Consider the following 16,641-nt stretch of genomic DNA (forward strand, 5'->3'; position numbering starts at 1 on the left):
TTCACAATTGCAGCTCTCCTTTCACTCTGGATGTGCTATCTGGGAATATGTGTGCTGCATGGTAACACAACAAGAATGCTTTAAATCAGGTAGGGGGTGTAGATTTGATGAGTAATCTGTAGTGTATATGAAGAACTCAGACTTTCAAATAGCTGCAAGAGAATTGAGTCATTACTGTGCATAACAACGGGTGAATTTGGAGCTCATTTGAATAACTTGAATTATGCTGCTGAATATCTTAGGGCCTTGTTATGCTCTTGTGGCTGACCAATCACAAGCCGGCCAGCTAACCTATCAGAGCAGACTGGGCTCTGGTTTCAGACAGAGGGTGAAAAGAGGTGCTGCAGCACAGGCAGTATGAGAAAAATAAAGAGCTTTTTGAACGTTAAAGCATGGAAACATATCATAGAGGAGGCACAACATACAACAATGAACCTGAAAATGAGCATAATAGCGCCCCTTTAACCTATAATAATATATCATAGTTTATATATAATCTTATTTAGCTGATCATCTGACAAAAGTTACTAGTAACTACAGATGTCAGATAAATATAGCGATGTAAAAGGGTAAATATTGGCTTTCAGAATGTAATGGATTGGAAGTATAGCATCGAAATACTTACTTAAATACTTAAAAAAACTGGTATCACTGAATCATACATCAGTACTTGAGTAAATGTATTTGATTACATTACACCCCTTTAATGGTTAATATTTTTTACCCGACAAGCCAACCCCCAGTGCACGTTTACATTTTTAGGCCTAAAAGAGGAAAAGCATGTGGCACATCAGATCTTCCTGGCAGTAATTTGCATGTAAGTTTATCACCACATCATTTGTGACTGATCTGTCCTAATGAACTGAATGACACTTGATTAGTTTCAATTACAGGCCACCATTGTTTAAGGCAGATGGTCCGTGCTGTTGCAGATCCTACAGGTTTGGGGTCAGAACCAATTATAGAGAACAGCCTTGGATCCATTCGGTGAGAATAAGGTTTAGCATTCCATAGTTCACATGGTTATTATCTCTTAATTAAATCAATTTCTACTGCTGTTTTTCCAAGTAGTAGGATAAGTGAGTTTTTATTTAGAGAAATAAGAAAACATGTTCTCTTATGGAAATGCCCCAGTGCATGTAGTCTAGTTGTATTCCTAGATGAAGCTGACTGACACAGGATGGATGTCATTTTATTGTCCACATCAGCAGTTTGGATAGGACTCCCGCTTCCTGACCTGTTATTGACCTTCCTGACCCGATATTTTCTCTTTGCAGATGAGTCATGCACTGCAGGAGAAGCTTGCGAACACTGTGCCGTAGTTTCAGTGTGTTGTTCCTGCTGGACTGTGAGGTTTACTTTTGCAGAGGCTTGCCTTCATTTGTCCTCTACACACAAACCAGAGTGCCAAAAATCTTCAGCCCGGCAGCTGGCTGACTGATCTCTGCTGGCAGTCAGCTTTCCAAAACCATTCCTCAGCCACACTGCGCCTTTGGAAAAGGATATCCCTTCACACACATCATTCACTCTGCTAATCATACAGGTTGAATGTAAAACATGTGAGGTGCAGTGCTTCTCCTATCTCACGTATTTTTTCTAATGTCTCATGAATAATGCAAAGATTACACCTTTGAAGATGAACCTTTGAAATCTTGACATCAATTCAAGAGGTGTGAAGGTGAACATATGTTTACATGCATTTGTAATGGACTTTTGGTGTGTGTGTGTGTGTGTGTGTGTGTGTGTGTGTGTGTGTGTGTGTGTGTATGTGTGTGTGTGTGTGTGTGTGTGTGTGTGTGTGTGTGTGTGTGTGTGTGTGTGTGTGTGTGTGTGTGTGTGTGTGTGTGTGTGTGTGTGTGGAGGTGTTTTATTTACAGATCCATATAATTTGTTTTTGCTTCAAAAACATCAAAGCAGAACATGTACACACTCCATTACTCACTGTGAAAATTCTTCAAATGTTTTAATTTGACCATGAAAAAGGGTTGAAAAAGGAGAGGGCCTGATTTAATACGGTCACTGACTGGAATGGCTCCTGCTGCTCTTGTTTCCATGGTGACCCTGATGCCCTCTGTTCATCAATAAGCCTGATTTGTCATTCAGGGACAGGCATGCTCTCCCCGGGGCAGCGGTGAGAAATGTAGCTACATGATGCTGCTGTCCCCCCCACCCACTTTCCCTGATGGACTGTTGACCTCCAAAATATGTAATGAAACAATATGGAAAGCATTTCTGGGGGGAAATGCATGGTGGCTCTAAATATAGAAATGGCAATTAACATACAAAAAATATTGAGCTTAATGTATTGACTTGAATGGGGGTCTAAAACTGCAATGGCCCTCAATGCAGGTTTATAACCAAACTATGTAAAAACAGTTATAATGATCCGATATGAAGTGGTATGCATGCACCTACTTGTGTTATATCAATTGTACATTCAAGGATTTAAGGACACTATGCCATAATAAATCTTTTTATAGTTGATCATTAATATGTTATTGTGTTATATATAATTTTTTAACATTAATTATAACAGCATACTTTTGTTACAGGCTTAAGCTTGATCAAATAGTAAACAAATTGTCACGATCTGTCTGTGTTGTGTTTGGTCTTGTCTAGATCTGTCTTTGGTTTTCTGTCTGCGTTGTGTTTTGTCTTGTTTAGATCTGTCTTTGGTTTCCTGTCTGTGGTTGCGTTCCAATAGTCCATTTAGCTTAGGAACCTTCCTAACCAAGTGAAATGACCCGGAAGTACGTCAGTGGGAGCCATGTTAAGTGCCGTTCCTCCAAATGAAAGGAAAGGAGGTTTAAAACTTCCTTTATAACCTCCTTTAGCTTAGGAACCACTGGACCTCCCTTGACGAAAGAAGAGGAGAAAATGCTGCCCCACAATGCATTGCAGCCGCAGCATTTGCCGTCACTCAACAGTCGGCCGTTCACGGAAACAACCGATTATGACCGAGAAATTATATCATGAACGTTACGGTGCTTATTAAGCATTTTAAAACGTATGTGGTAAGTTGCCAAAGTGCTTTGTTCTGAACGTTCATCAGTATTATAATCAAAAAGAGAAATATGAACGTTAGTTTTTACTGAAATGATCAAATAAAGTCAACCTTTCAGTCTTTACTGAGCTGTGTGGAGTTTATTCAACTTTTAAACGATGTTTGAATGGTGATATACACAGTGATAGATGTTAAAGACTAACGTTTATAATAAATACATTTGTATTGATTTTAAGATCTTTTCATAGTTCATAATACGTATTGGGATTATTTGTATTTAATGTGGACCGGAGGGAGAGGGTGACGAGCATAAGTTTCACTTTCCTTTTTTATTTCAATTCCAACTTAGGTCATGAAAAATATGTTTCTCTGTTGTCCACGTTCATAAAGCATAAAACAACAGCATCAGAGCACGGTGCAGAGTCTCTAGATGAGTTTACATTAGTCCCTCCTTCTTATTATACATCCATGTTGTAGTCCGCTGTATAGAAAACTGTAGTTTCCATAGTTTCCCCACAGCAGCAGACGCACATTCATGACGTCCGCTGGCGCATCATAAACACGTCGGATAGTGAAAGTGCATTCGGATTCTCTAAGTACCGCGGTCTCTTCTCCTAAGTCCTTTTGAATTCTCCTATCCACTATCTCTGAACGCCGTGACGTTTCACTCAGAGGTCAAGGAATAGGAGATAGGGTTAGAACTTACGAGCTGATTTTTGGATTATCGGAACGCAACCGTGTTCCCTCCTACCTGTTTTCTTGATTGTGTTCACCTGGTGCCCCTGTGTTTTTTCCTCCCTCCTCACCTGTCTCTTGTTTCCTTGATTAGTCCTGTGTGTATTTAAGTTCTGTTTTTTCTGTCTGTCATTGTTGGTTCGTCGTTTGTCTGTGACTGTGTTCACCGGGGAGTGTTCTGTTTGTCCGTATTATCCATATCCTTGAAATAAAGGTATTTCCAGTGTTATCTGCATTTGGGTCCTGCTTGCTTCACTCACCCGTAACACAAATGGACAGTACTGTAAAAAAATCCAACAAAAACTAAAGTATAGAGTTTATTGTAAACACTAGCTGAGTGTAAATCAAACAGGTGTCTATGGCATTACATGGAAAACACCATAAATCAACAGTTTTTCATATGGAAACGACACATGGAACTACACACTATTTAACATCTGCATTGTTTTGGTAGCATTACAACTCTTAAGATACAAATGAAATGGATTTCTTATATTACAGCTGTAGTGATGAACCTGCAGTAATCTAAAGTTCTACAGAGATTTCTGGCATTTTAAGATCATTGTCTTGGTTTTAAGGGCTGCAGATTGACTCTTTGTATTCACTCTAACCACTCTCACCAGTGTTGTTTCCAGCAGCAACAGACAGCTGTTTGCAGTATATAAATATATATATATATATAAAGTTCTAAAAAGACATTTCACACCGCAAATGACAGACAGAAAAAATAGCAACTCTTGTGAACAAAGTGGATTTTAGTAAAGAGAGAAAAAAAGCAGATATATTTACCATATGAATAGAAACAAGACTCCAATTAAATGCTTAAAAATATTGTTAGAGAAATATATTTTTTTCAGATTTCCAACCCCCCCAAAAAATTACGCTTTGTTGTCTTATGATTGCCTGAAAGGTGCGAGGTCGGGAATAGGAAAAACAACTCAGTTATGTATTTTACTTTATAAATGTATTCATAAAATATCGGCCACCTTTGGCTTCCATATAGAAAGGTTCACACCGGAAGAAATTATTCAGGTATAGCAACAAACTAACTAACTAACTAACTAACTAACTAACTAACTAACTAACTGTTGATGTAATACAAATATTGTTTATTTAGTAAAAGATACAATTCTAAAGTATTATGAGAAAAATGACTCTTTCCCCTTCACATAATCCAGTTCACCCTCCAGTAAATCACAGCGTCCTGCAATCCTTGAATGACTTTCATTTCTCAGGTACCGTTGCTATGGTAACCACTCCTCCGACCTTGAAACGGTGCGTTCCTTCAGGCCTCCGACGTGCCGTCATCAAAGATAAACAGAGAACAAGAGAGCAACCTGTGGAGAGAGACAGCCGCAGGATGTCCCATAAAGCAACACACAGCAAGGGACATCTTTATAATGAGGCTTAATGTTGTTAATACAACTTCATTTAACTGACACATATCATGAAATCATGAGGGTTTACTAGAGGAACACTTTATTTTGTTTTACACAAACATTTGGTTGGTTTCCATCTGTGTTCTCCACATTACCTGATGTGGCTGCATTCCATTTCAAATTGCTGAATTAAACAGACTTGGATTTTGCTTATGAGTGTAAAGGAATACAACTATTAGCCTACTATCACAAAAAACACAGCTAGAAGATAAATTATGGAATTATCTTAAAATATTTCAAACATTACTTTTATCTTGGATTAATTCAGCATTAGATAAAGTTGGAGAATAACCTCAAGAATGAATTACATTCAATTAATTGGATGATTAAAAAAATTAAAATGGTTAGTTGTAGTGCTATTATGTTAAAATCCTCTCATGTTTAGTAATCTGTAACCCGTAACTATAGCTGTCAAAGCTAACATATAAAGTAACATATAATAAAAGGAAATTCAGTTCAGTAATCTCACTTTGACAACAGTGCTTGAAAACATGCTTGGGTATTTTAACCACTTGATTCATTTTTTTCATCAAATTCTTGAGTTATGTCTAATCTTATTTTTCATTTTTAATTTTTTTTCACCAAGTAATTGATGAAAAATTATTATGCCTCGGATAAACCTTACAGGCTAAGATACTGCCACTGTGCAAAGCCTTTTCATTTTCTATTTTCTGCTCCACACCTCTGTTAATTGCACTTCCTGTCTCCAATTAGTGAGCGTGGTGCAGCTGTGAGATCCACACAGGTGCAAAGAGTTCCAGCTCATTAGCCGAGGCCTCCCTCCCTTTGTCTGCTTCAGTGTTCATGCTTAAGAAAGCTGCAGAGGAAATTCTGTGTTTCTAACAAAATGGGTTCCTGGCAGCTTTTGGTGTTTGGCTTTGTTCTTGCCTGTGTCGGGCTTAGTGACGCTAGATTCCTTTTGAGTTTGAGCAGGCCAACCTACTTTGGAGTTGAAGTGGAAATAGACTCAGAACCTGAGAGAAAGCACTCCAGGGAGTCTGTTCAGCACGATGACAGCCTGCAGGCAGAGCAGGTCCAGCCAGGAGAACAAACTCTCTCCTGGAGGTTTCCTAAGGATCCAGTGGAAACAGTGAGAAAGGCCCCTGTGAACTTTTCACCCAGGCAGCCGGTGAACACCAACCGTGTTGCAGTGAGGTGTGGGGAGAGCAGGGTCCAGGTGGAGGTAAGCCAGGACCTGCTGGGCCAGGGCACCCTGATAAAGCCGGAGGAGATCACCCTCGGTGGTTGTTCAGCCACTGAGGTCGACAACTTGGCTCATGTGCTCGCCTTTGAGAGTGAGCTGCACGGCTGTGGCAGCACACTAGTGGTATGACGATTTTATTCATAAAGTGCATTGATTATTTCCACCTTTACCGGAGGAAGTTTGAAACTATTGTCAGAGATGGGAAGTAACTAAATACCTTTACTCAAGTATGTATTTTTACCCCACTACAACCTTTAGTTACTTTACTTTTTGGATTAATAACATGAAATATAATCAACTCTTACATTAGACTTTAGTTAAACTTAAAGTAAATTCACAAGCTACCCTGCAGTATACAAAGTCATTCAAACTAGCTGCAACTTTACCAGGTGCGATAAATGCATGAATCCATCAATAATTATAATCAAAACATATGATTTATATTCTAAAAAGGCCAATCTACAGAATTAGTACTTTTACTTTTGGTACTTTAATTATATTTTGATGCTAACACTTTTTTACTTTTACTTGAGTAACAGTTTGAATACAGGACTTTTACTTGTAACAGAGTATTACACTCTGGTACTTCTGCTTTTACTCAACTACAAGATCTGTTTTGATAAATAAACCCTTATTTTGATTTTTTTTTTTTTCATTATCAAATAAACTTAACTACATTAAAATCTCTTGACTTCTTGTCCTCGCTGCTAAGCTAAAGGCGGCTATGTTTTGGCGGGTTTACTTTAAGTAGTCTCATTTAGTCACAGACAGTATTTACTGACGTGTTTTATGTTGTAGAACAAACATGAACGTTTGTTTGCTTGTGTTACCACTGACCTTGCCATGCTTTTGTATATTTACTTATACTTTGAATGCAGTAATTTGACTACCAACAGAGTATTAAGTATATATGAATACCTCTTCCACCACTATATTACACTTTCAGCCATGAAATGTGAACCATTGTTCCCTTTCTTCTCTAGATGAGAGAGAATTCCTTCATTTATGCTTTTGCACTGGTCTACAACCCCAAAGTGTCCGGCAGGAGTCCCATCGTGAGGAGCCAGAGCGCTGTCATTGGAGTGGAGTGCCACTACCCGAGATGAGCTGAGAACTGGACCGACCTGCAGAAACCCACTTGGATTTACTTTACAAAAAAAAGAAAGTTTTATGTTTAATAGCAAATCACAATAAAAGTTTTAATGTCTAAACACACTGGTTCTTGCCTGACTTAGGCCGTAAACTAAAGGAGACACAAACACATGACTGAATTTCCTGATGGGTTCACAGAATCTGATGGGTCGAAAAGAAAATGGTGCAACACCTTATGTGTTCAGCACTCGACTATGTGGCACAATATCAGGCCAGACAAGTGTCTGTCAGCTAGGTGTGTCTTTTTGTTAACCCTAAATGCACAAGTATGAATCCACCTTTACTTTATTTAAAACGTGTTTTTACTCTTTAGGATTAGCCCATGAAAAATACATTGTTTGCTGAAGCTGCCTCACTTATTGATGAATATCACATCGTAATTTCCATTTGTATATGGTTAAACTAGCCCCTGGTTTACACGGATGGGACATTGTTGGAATTGCTTATTGTTTCACAAAATTGAAGAATGGGCAACCCATTTTCAGCAACTATTGTTAAAAAATCACAAGTCTCCTCTCTACCTGCATCACCAGGCTGTCAAGATAGACCACTCTCCTACCCAAGCCTGTATAACCCCACCCTTTCAGGCCTGTCACTCCTTTCTTTCCCTCCAAAAACGGCAGGCAGAACAAAGGAAAGGACTGAGTTTTCACATGGACTTTACACCTGTTTGTACCTTGAATATTTGATATAAAACAGATTGTTTTTGTTACTTGTTTTGCTAGATCCCAAATTATGTTTTCCTCTGTTGTGAGGAAAAGGCAGCAATTTATTTCTGTGGATGCATTCGTGATGTAACTGCTTGACAGCCCTATTTAGGATTATTTTGTTGTCATAAACCTGACCTGTAATATGTTATTATTATAGAAAAAAACAATCATCTATCTACATCTATCTTTTACCATTCACCATTCATTTACCAGCCTTGAATGTATTAACATGTTAAACAGCCTTTGGATCCAGTGTTTTAATATGCACACCACCTGAGATGTTCAGTGAACCACACCGTCATCATCCATCGTTTTTTTCATTTCACAAATTCATACCAGGCTTTCTTTAGTGTAGGGTGAGCCATTTTTCAAATGAACGAGGTATCGTATTCTCTATAATAAATCAATCGACTTGATGCTTATCCAGTAATATTGATCATCTGTCTCACTTTTTCACTAATTTTTATACAATGGACACATACGAGTCAAATGTCAGTCTGAATATTTGAAGTGTGAGGCAAACGGCAAGTCAGTCCTGTTATCAGGCTAAGATTGCAATCTAAATGTGTAGAATTGGAAAAGGTGTTACTTTGGCACCTCCAGATGTACTTTCATAACAGACACTGTGGCGCTTTTATCAATAAAAAAAAACCCTGTTTCAATTCATTCTACCATGACCACAAAAAAAGTCATGCTTAGGGTCTGAAATGTCTTCTATTGTTGAAGTCTATGCAACCAGTGTGCTTCTCATCCGGAACACTGATGCTTGTCCAGACATGGTGTAGGTGTGGATGATCCCGCTGTCAGCTCTGGCAGCAGAGTGGAAATCCTACTCCCCGCTGAGGACAGAATGAATGCTAACAACAGTCCTTTTTCTTCCAAGTGGGTTAGCTGTTAATGAAATGTATGCTTTATTTATCCTTCCTGGAACTCTGCCTGCGAGCTGCACGCTGATGTTTTATCGCTCCAGGAGTTCAGACCTTATCAAACCATCCCTGGGAAATCTCTTCCATGCTGAAGCCCATGTTGTTGACAAAACTTGTCACGACAACACGCAGAAGTTTTACTCTGTTTGAGATGTTCCTTGAAACCCTACACTGAATCATTGAGTTTGGTTTAATTTGTAGAGCTGCTCAGAACATCACTTTTGATGAATTAATCATACAATTGGAATGGTGTGCTGTCACCTTGGAGCTGCAGCTTTTTCCAGCGACCTCACAATTACATCCTTCATCAGCATCTTGAATAAAAGCGTGCTTTAGCTTTCCGTATCGATTTTAAACAAACAATGGGTTACATTTTGATTTGATGATCATCTAAACATGCATTTGACTGAGTAATAAGATCCGTGCAAAGCAACATCTGTTGAGCGTGTTTATGTGAGGGGTCTCTTTCATCTCACCCATGGGTCTTCACCAACCCCCCTCCAACAGTGAGGAGGGGGAGGCTTGTTCTCCGCAGCACTGCTCAGAAATGTCGAGTTTCTGGACTATTTTCATATATGTGTGGATTTCACAGAAAATCCTGCCACTATGAATGAGGCTATTTTAGCATTTTATCACTTGAGAAGTATGTTTTATTCAATGTTTCTAATGATTAATGTGCATAAATACAAGTAATACATAACTTTGATCATCATATTTTGCTCTGAATGATCAACTGCATTTTAAAATGTTGGTTTGTTGATATACAAAATAAGGTTTGATTTTATGTTTAAATTCTCAGAAGTCCTAGAACATGCAATTCATTTATTTTTCAGATAACATTACAGGATAGTTTTAGTATGATGTTAAAGAGGCCCTATTAGCTTTTTTTTGTTTTCCCTTTCCTGTAGTCTGTTATATAAGTGTGCTTATAAATGGTCTGCAAAGGCTAAAATCCCAAAGTCCTCTCCAGAGGGAGTTTCTCTCCCCCCCTCCCCTGCCTGGCCCATGCTAAACCCTTCAACCAATTTTATGGAAAATCAAAAATCTATAAAAGTTTTTTTTAAAAGCAGCCTGTTGTTTCATGAAATAAGTCAACATGACGTAGTTAGCAATTGACTTATAAGGGATGATGGTATTGTTAGAGTACCAGGCAAACAAATTACATTAGCTTTTATTTGCACAGTATCGCTGCCTATCTGCCTAATTTAGAGTGCCATTTCAGAATGGGTTAGATGTCAAAAAAAAATCGCAGTGAAGCAAAGTCACAATTGTTTCTTCTAAAAGTCATGGAGGGTTAGGAATGGTAAAAGTCAAAGCCATGTGGTTTCACTGTGGGTGTTACTTTGTTTTGTGGCTTTTGAAAAACTCAATTGTGACTGTGCATTGCTCCTAGAAATGTTTTCTTGTGTTTTTCAAATGCCTTTTTCTTTAAGCTCGAAGCATTACAAACTAAATATAATTTCCCCCATTGTACTGTACAGCGAGAGCATTACAATCAATAGGAAAATAAAACTAAATCTGAATACATGGCCAGATGCATGAGAGGTAACTTAGAAAATGTACATTTTTAAAGAATGAATCTTAGTTGTAATATCCTGAATTACTGCTCATTGAAGGTGATAAACTACAAGTTTGCTTTTTTTTAAACAAGAATAACCGAGAATAAAGAAGTGTAGCCAAAGTGCTACCTTATCAATTGATCCATTAAGCAACGGGCCAGACTGTCTCCTTGCAAATATTGTGGGAAGTTATATTTTGATCGATTTTCATGCTCCAATAAAATGTGGATGTGTGTTTTATTGGACACACATTTCAGCCTGGAATATTGATTGAATTAGAAGTTCTGGCTTGTTTACCGTCTGTCAGGCTGTACGTCACAACCAGCTGTAAGCGGATGGTGCCTCTCATTAGTGCATCGATCTGCTTAGATTAAGGTTGTTTGACAAACATCGTAATATCCATGACTTCCTGGGGCAGGAACCTTCCATGTTTCCATTAGCTGCTGATGTCAGCTGGTATCTTTGTAAATATCTGTCATTTTGTATTTACTAATGACTATTTACACTACTCAGGGGTAGGAAGAACCCAGCTAACAACCTTTGTCATCTCATATAAAATGTGGGTGTCACAAAGTTTAGTCCATATTTTATGTTAGGTTTTATTGTTGTTGTCTTGATCTTTGATACAGCAGAATAGAAAAATCACTTCAATGTCCAAAGGGTTTTTTGTCACCGTTGTCTGTATTTGGTTTGGTTTGTTAGACGTATATTTGGCATTTCAGCTGCATGGTACGACACGTCTCTTTGAAGTTGTTGTGTTCAGTTTTATAGATAGTACATGGTAGTTTTCCAAGTATCTCCACAACGTCTGCGTTAAATGACGCAATATTTAAAGGTTAGGTTAAAACACAATTTGTAACATTCTGCACAAACCCATGACTGGTAAATAGCCAAGTTACCCTCACAATCAGCTGGAATTTATTTTCACTTGACCCAGATTTGCAGCCCATAAAAATAACTCGGTACCCTTTGCCATACATTTGACCGAGTGCATACAGTACATTCCTTTTTTGATTGCCTATAAAAGGATTCAGACTGTATCACATTGAATATGATGTGAAGGCAGAGTCAGGTGGCAGTGATCAGCTGTTGATCCCGCCTAAACTGGAGGGGTTTATCTGATAGTCGAGCTGAGCCATTCCATACTGGGCATTACTCAAGGCTGGATTTGGAACTCCCTGTGGCCCTAATGCTCCAGGATTAATATACTGCAGAATGTGTGAAAATATTTATTACATCACAATAAATAACCAAGCCAAGCTCATGGGCTAACAGGGAGGGCCGTGTTGTAAAGTTTTATATATTTTTGGTCCAGAATGGGATATGTTGGAATAAATGAGAAAGATTGGCATCACGTTTGGTATTCACTTTCAGATGAGGAACCCTGCAGACTGGTGATCAACTGACTTTACCTCTAAAATACTAACATTAGCAGTTAACCAATTGTGTGCCCTGAAGAGGGTTAAAAATCTAGTTTCAGATGTTTTATTATTTCAGGTGTGTGTTCAGTTCACCACACAGTAGCCTACACCTGGGACCACATTTTTTCCATCACAGAAAAGAAACATGTTAAAGCATTAAGACGTTGTTGAATTAAGAGATGTCTTGCTATAGAATAGTCCAAACGGAGAAACAGGTACATTTGATGGAGTTCTTCAGTAAAACAACATCCATTAGGCTTGACTGATGTTACCCTGGTTGTTAACTTAAAGGAAAAACCGCTGTATGCGATGAATGGGCCAACATTTATTGCTCCATTGTTGTCATGGCAACCAGCACAACAGGTGAGAGTGGCAGATTTACAGGCCCATAACTCTGCTCTGAATCTGTTGTTCCATATGTGGGTGGGACTGTGAGGGATACATTTAAAAATAGTACTGCGCTGGTGTTTTTGGAGGATTGGCAGCTGAAATCAGGACATATGCAGAACATCAGAGATGAATCAGGACACTGTGTGTCTGCTAAGAAAAAACAGGATGTCTGCTCACACTGCAATATATTCCACACACATTCAGGTGCAGGCCATATGTACTGTCCTCCAGCTGAGGACATAATCACCTTGCTGGTTTTCATTCATGTGCTTTTTATGGGTAATAAAACTTTTATATTCCTATATAATTATATATCTACATCTATACATGAAATTTCAACAGATCACTTTCATAGTATATCTGCATATCAGACAAGCCTTACAAAATGTGTAAATTCTTCTTCTTTATACATCTTTATCATAAAATATTTTTATGTATAGAACCTCACAGTGTATGTTATCCTGCAGCTAAAACGAGGGTTCAAATTAAGTTTTCTCTTTTTGGTGTTAACTCCTAGAATAAAAGTGTAAAAACTCCCACGCCCTGTCCAGATTACTACTGCGATACATGATGTTTAGGGTGACACGGCATTCATCCAGTATATGAAGACAAAAGCAGTGCCATTTATATTTTAAAGAAAGTATTATGCTTTTTTGGGGGTTTTCTCTTTCCTGTAGTGTGTTATATAGGTTTTTGTGCATATTTACACCTTTGTTTACTTCTGTAACATTATGACACCACCATGTAACACTTGCGCTCCTATCGGCTAGCACTCCAACACATGACACGTGATAGGCTAAGGGGCGGGACATCTCTTACTGGTTTATCAACCACAACAGTGTCGGCCTGTTTTTGGTTCTGAAAATTCAGAGACACTTTGTCAGCCATCATGTGATAGGGATTCATTTTAGATTGTGATGTGTACCTTGGTGGTTCCATTAAAATAATACTTAATCTTTACAATATGTTTATTATTAAATAGATGTATATTTGCATGATTCTCAAGGGGGGACATTCGTATGTGTAATGAGTAAGGCCATAGAGCAGGTTTACCTAGCAGAATGGATATCGAATATTACCTGCTTTCCTGAGTATGTAGCAGTATGAGCCTCAAGCTGTTTTTCATCTGCTATCACTGAACACCCACAGACTGTGACTCACCGAGCGACATTACACGCTTAATTCATTTCTTTGTTTTCAGTTAGACCTTTGTGGATCTGCAGAGGGTTGATTTGTGAGTCCTGAATCATGCTGTTGTCATATCTCACCTGCTCTCTGTCTGTCTCTTTGCCTCACTTGCTTCCTGTCGGCGAACAGTTATGGCAGATAACAAAGCCTCTGCACCGTTTTGAATCCCTCGCTCTTCTCTTTCTCAATAGGAGTTCAGTCAAAGTTCAGATGAGTGGAGAGCTCACCACAGCACTCATCACATTCTTCCATTCCTATCTCCTGACACCCTTTCTGTGATTAAATACAGACATCTCAGAGACCATGGGTGCAGATTCTAAACAAATATTACAGGAGCTTCAGTGTGATAGGGAAGAAGCCTTTTTTAAATATATACTTTGTTTTTATTGAAAGGGAAGGAGCCTTTTACATGGTTTGAAATTAAGTTAGGACACTGAAACAATGTAAATGGGATGTTTTCTGATTATGGTGATAAAGCAGAAATGTTTTGGATTCAGAGCAATTGTGTAGTGTTTTACTAATGCCTAGGGCTAAACTACAGAAGTGTAACATATAGCAGAGGAGAAGTACTCAGATTGTTAACTAAAGTAAAAGCAGCAGTACTAAAGTGTAAAGATACTCAGTATACAAGTGAAAGTCCTGCAAAATGAGCCCTATTAGGCTCCTTTCCATGTTTTTATTTGTATCTTGTGCCTCTACTCTGACATGTGACCTCTTTTCACCCTGTGTCTGAAACCAGAGCCCATGTCAGTTCTGATGGGTAACTGACCGGATCTGTTGTGATTGGTCAACCGCTTATAGATGTCGCGCCTCTTAGCATATAATGTACAATGTGTTGGAGCATTAGCCAATAGAAGCTTGAGTGTTACATAGTGGTGTCACTTTGTTTCAGAAGTAAACAAAGGAGTCCAATGGAGGCGTTTCAGGAAGGGGGGGGCGGGGGGGGGGGGGGAGTTTTTGGGAGGGAACACAGGGATTTACGTTCTACAGACCATTTACATGCACTAAAAGCTATATATATAGTAGTAGTGTGTTATATATATATATTTATAAAACGGACAAGTCAAATCAAGCAATCTGATTGGTTCTTAGCCGTGATATACTGAGCGTATACCACGGGTAGAATTGTAAGTTACTTTTCACAACAAGTCAGTATCCCTCCGCGTCTGAGAATAACAGTATACCCTTGGGCTGAAAAGCAAACTGCCTGCAGCTTCGCGTCGGGCCGAACCACGCCCCTTAGCTGTGATATAATGAGCATATACCACGGCCTGTCGTGAGCTATTGCTTAAATATATATATATATAACACACTACAGGAAGGAAAACCCGAAAAAGCAGGGCCTCAATCAAAAAATTCTTTAAGTAACAAAAGTAAAAGTACTCATTTGGCCGAATGGCACGTGTTCATCACTTCAATGTGGCACTTGGTAAAACTGGGTTTATTTGAATTACTTTATAAGCTTGTAGCTTAACTTATGATAATATACACAATGTAATGTATTAATATGTGAGTTCCCATGTGCTCTGTTGCAGTCTGGCAAAACTTGCTCACCAGCATAAGGAGATGCAATGCATTATGGATCAGTTGAGTTTTTCTATTAAGGTCTTGTTGCAGAGGTTGGTGCTAATCCCGTAAAACATCTTGGCGTTTTTGTGCCCGGTCAGGTGGTGAAGTCAAACAATTGAATGTTTTTCTACAACACTAATGCTGTTGGTCTGAAGGTGTTTCATTACTTGAGTTACACATCAGTGTTGCGTAATATTTCAACATGCTGCCTCTTGTCTAGCTGCAGGTCAATGGAAACATTCACATGTTGCCAGACCCTTGTATTATTTAGGTCCTTGTTTCAACTTCCCCAAAGTAGCTTTTGAAACGTGTTTGCTAGTTAAGAGGAAGTGGAGAAAAAAAAAGTCAGTACCCTCAGTTGTAAGTATGTCAACATTTAGCTGTGTCAGCACATATCCTGCTGGATTGTGCAGGATTGGAGCTCTGTGGGTTGTGATGGAGGGTGAGGGGAAGGTTTATTGAGGATGTAATGGAAATAACCTTTAAATCTGTAGACACATTCAAAAGATGCTCAGTAATAAAAAAAGAAAAAAAGAACTTATAACACCAACGGTGTTTCAGGGCCGGTTCGGAGATGGAGCTTGAAAAGCACCGGGTTTTCCTATTCACAAAGCAGCGGAGCAGCCTTTTATCTCCGGAATCCGGTTCGTTTCAAGCACCAATTTTTTTTCCGGCTAGAGCAAAAGCACCGCATACGTCATGCTTACGTCGAGGCGGGGGCAGGGGCAGGGGGAATCGGAATCGCCGTTGAAGTTGATGATTACGATTGTAAAGCAGTTTTGAATGTAGCATGTAACGACTGTAAAGTTGGTAGTAAAGTCATCGCAGTACTTCCATTTCGTTTCGACAGAGCAAAACCAAAACGAGTAGCGCTTCAACACAATCGGCCATTGTTGTTGTTGTCGGTGTGAGCTGTGAGGGGTTTCCGCGCGGTTTGGCTTTATGAAGATGGCACGCAAACGGTTACGTCATGACGCAAACGATGACGCAATGACGCAGCACCAGTCGGACTCTGGGCAGTGTGAAAAGAGCTAAACCGAAGAACCGGTTCTGAACCTGAAAAGCTCTAGCACAAGCTTGAACCGGAGTTGCGTTGGTGTGAATGAGGTATTTGTCAGTCTTATATATATTTATTCTTTTTTATTTGTCTATTTTTACAGGGACAGTGCACATTTCTGGACATTTCTGTAAATTAGTGAGCCAAGAGGATATTTTTCACCTGATTCAAACAAAATATATATATTACTGTAAATGGCATGAAGACAGCTACAGGTTACAGTGGGCTGTACTGTGCAATAGATTGTTTTAGAGTTGACAGAGCTGATACCGTAACATTTTTTTCTA

At 38.9% G+C, this 16,641-nt stretch overlaps 1 protein-coding gene across 1 annotated transcript; it reads left to right on the forward strand.

The window, feature by feature from the left end:
* The first annotated feature begins 5,948 nt into the window (after positions 1-5,948).
* LOC307037658 (zona pellucida sperm-binding protein 3-like) lies at positions 5,949-7,593 on the forward strand. Its single transcript, XM_079678719.1, has 2 exons — positions 5,949-6,505; positions 7,366-7,593. The coding sequence occupies exons 1-2, from the start codon at positions 6,026-6,028 to the stop codon at positions 7,486-7,488; spliced, it is 603 nt and encodes a 200-aa protein (XP_079534845.1). The 5' UTR covers positions 5,949-6,025; the 3' UTR covers positions 7,489-7,593.
* Positions 7,594-16,641: the final 9,048 nt, after the last annotated feature.

Source organism: Notothenia rossii (genome assembly GCF_949606895.1).
Source record: "Notothenia rossii genome assembly, chromosome: 4".
Classification (NCBI taxonomy): Eukaryota; Metazoa; Chordata; class Actinopteri; order Perciformes; family Nototheniidae; genus Notothenia; species Notothenia rossii.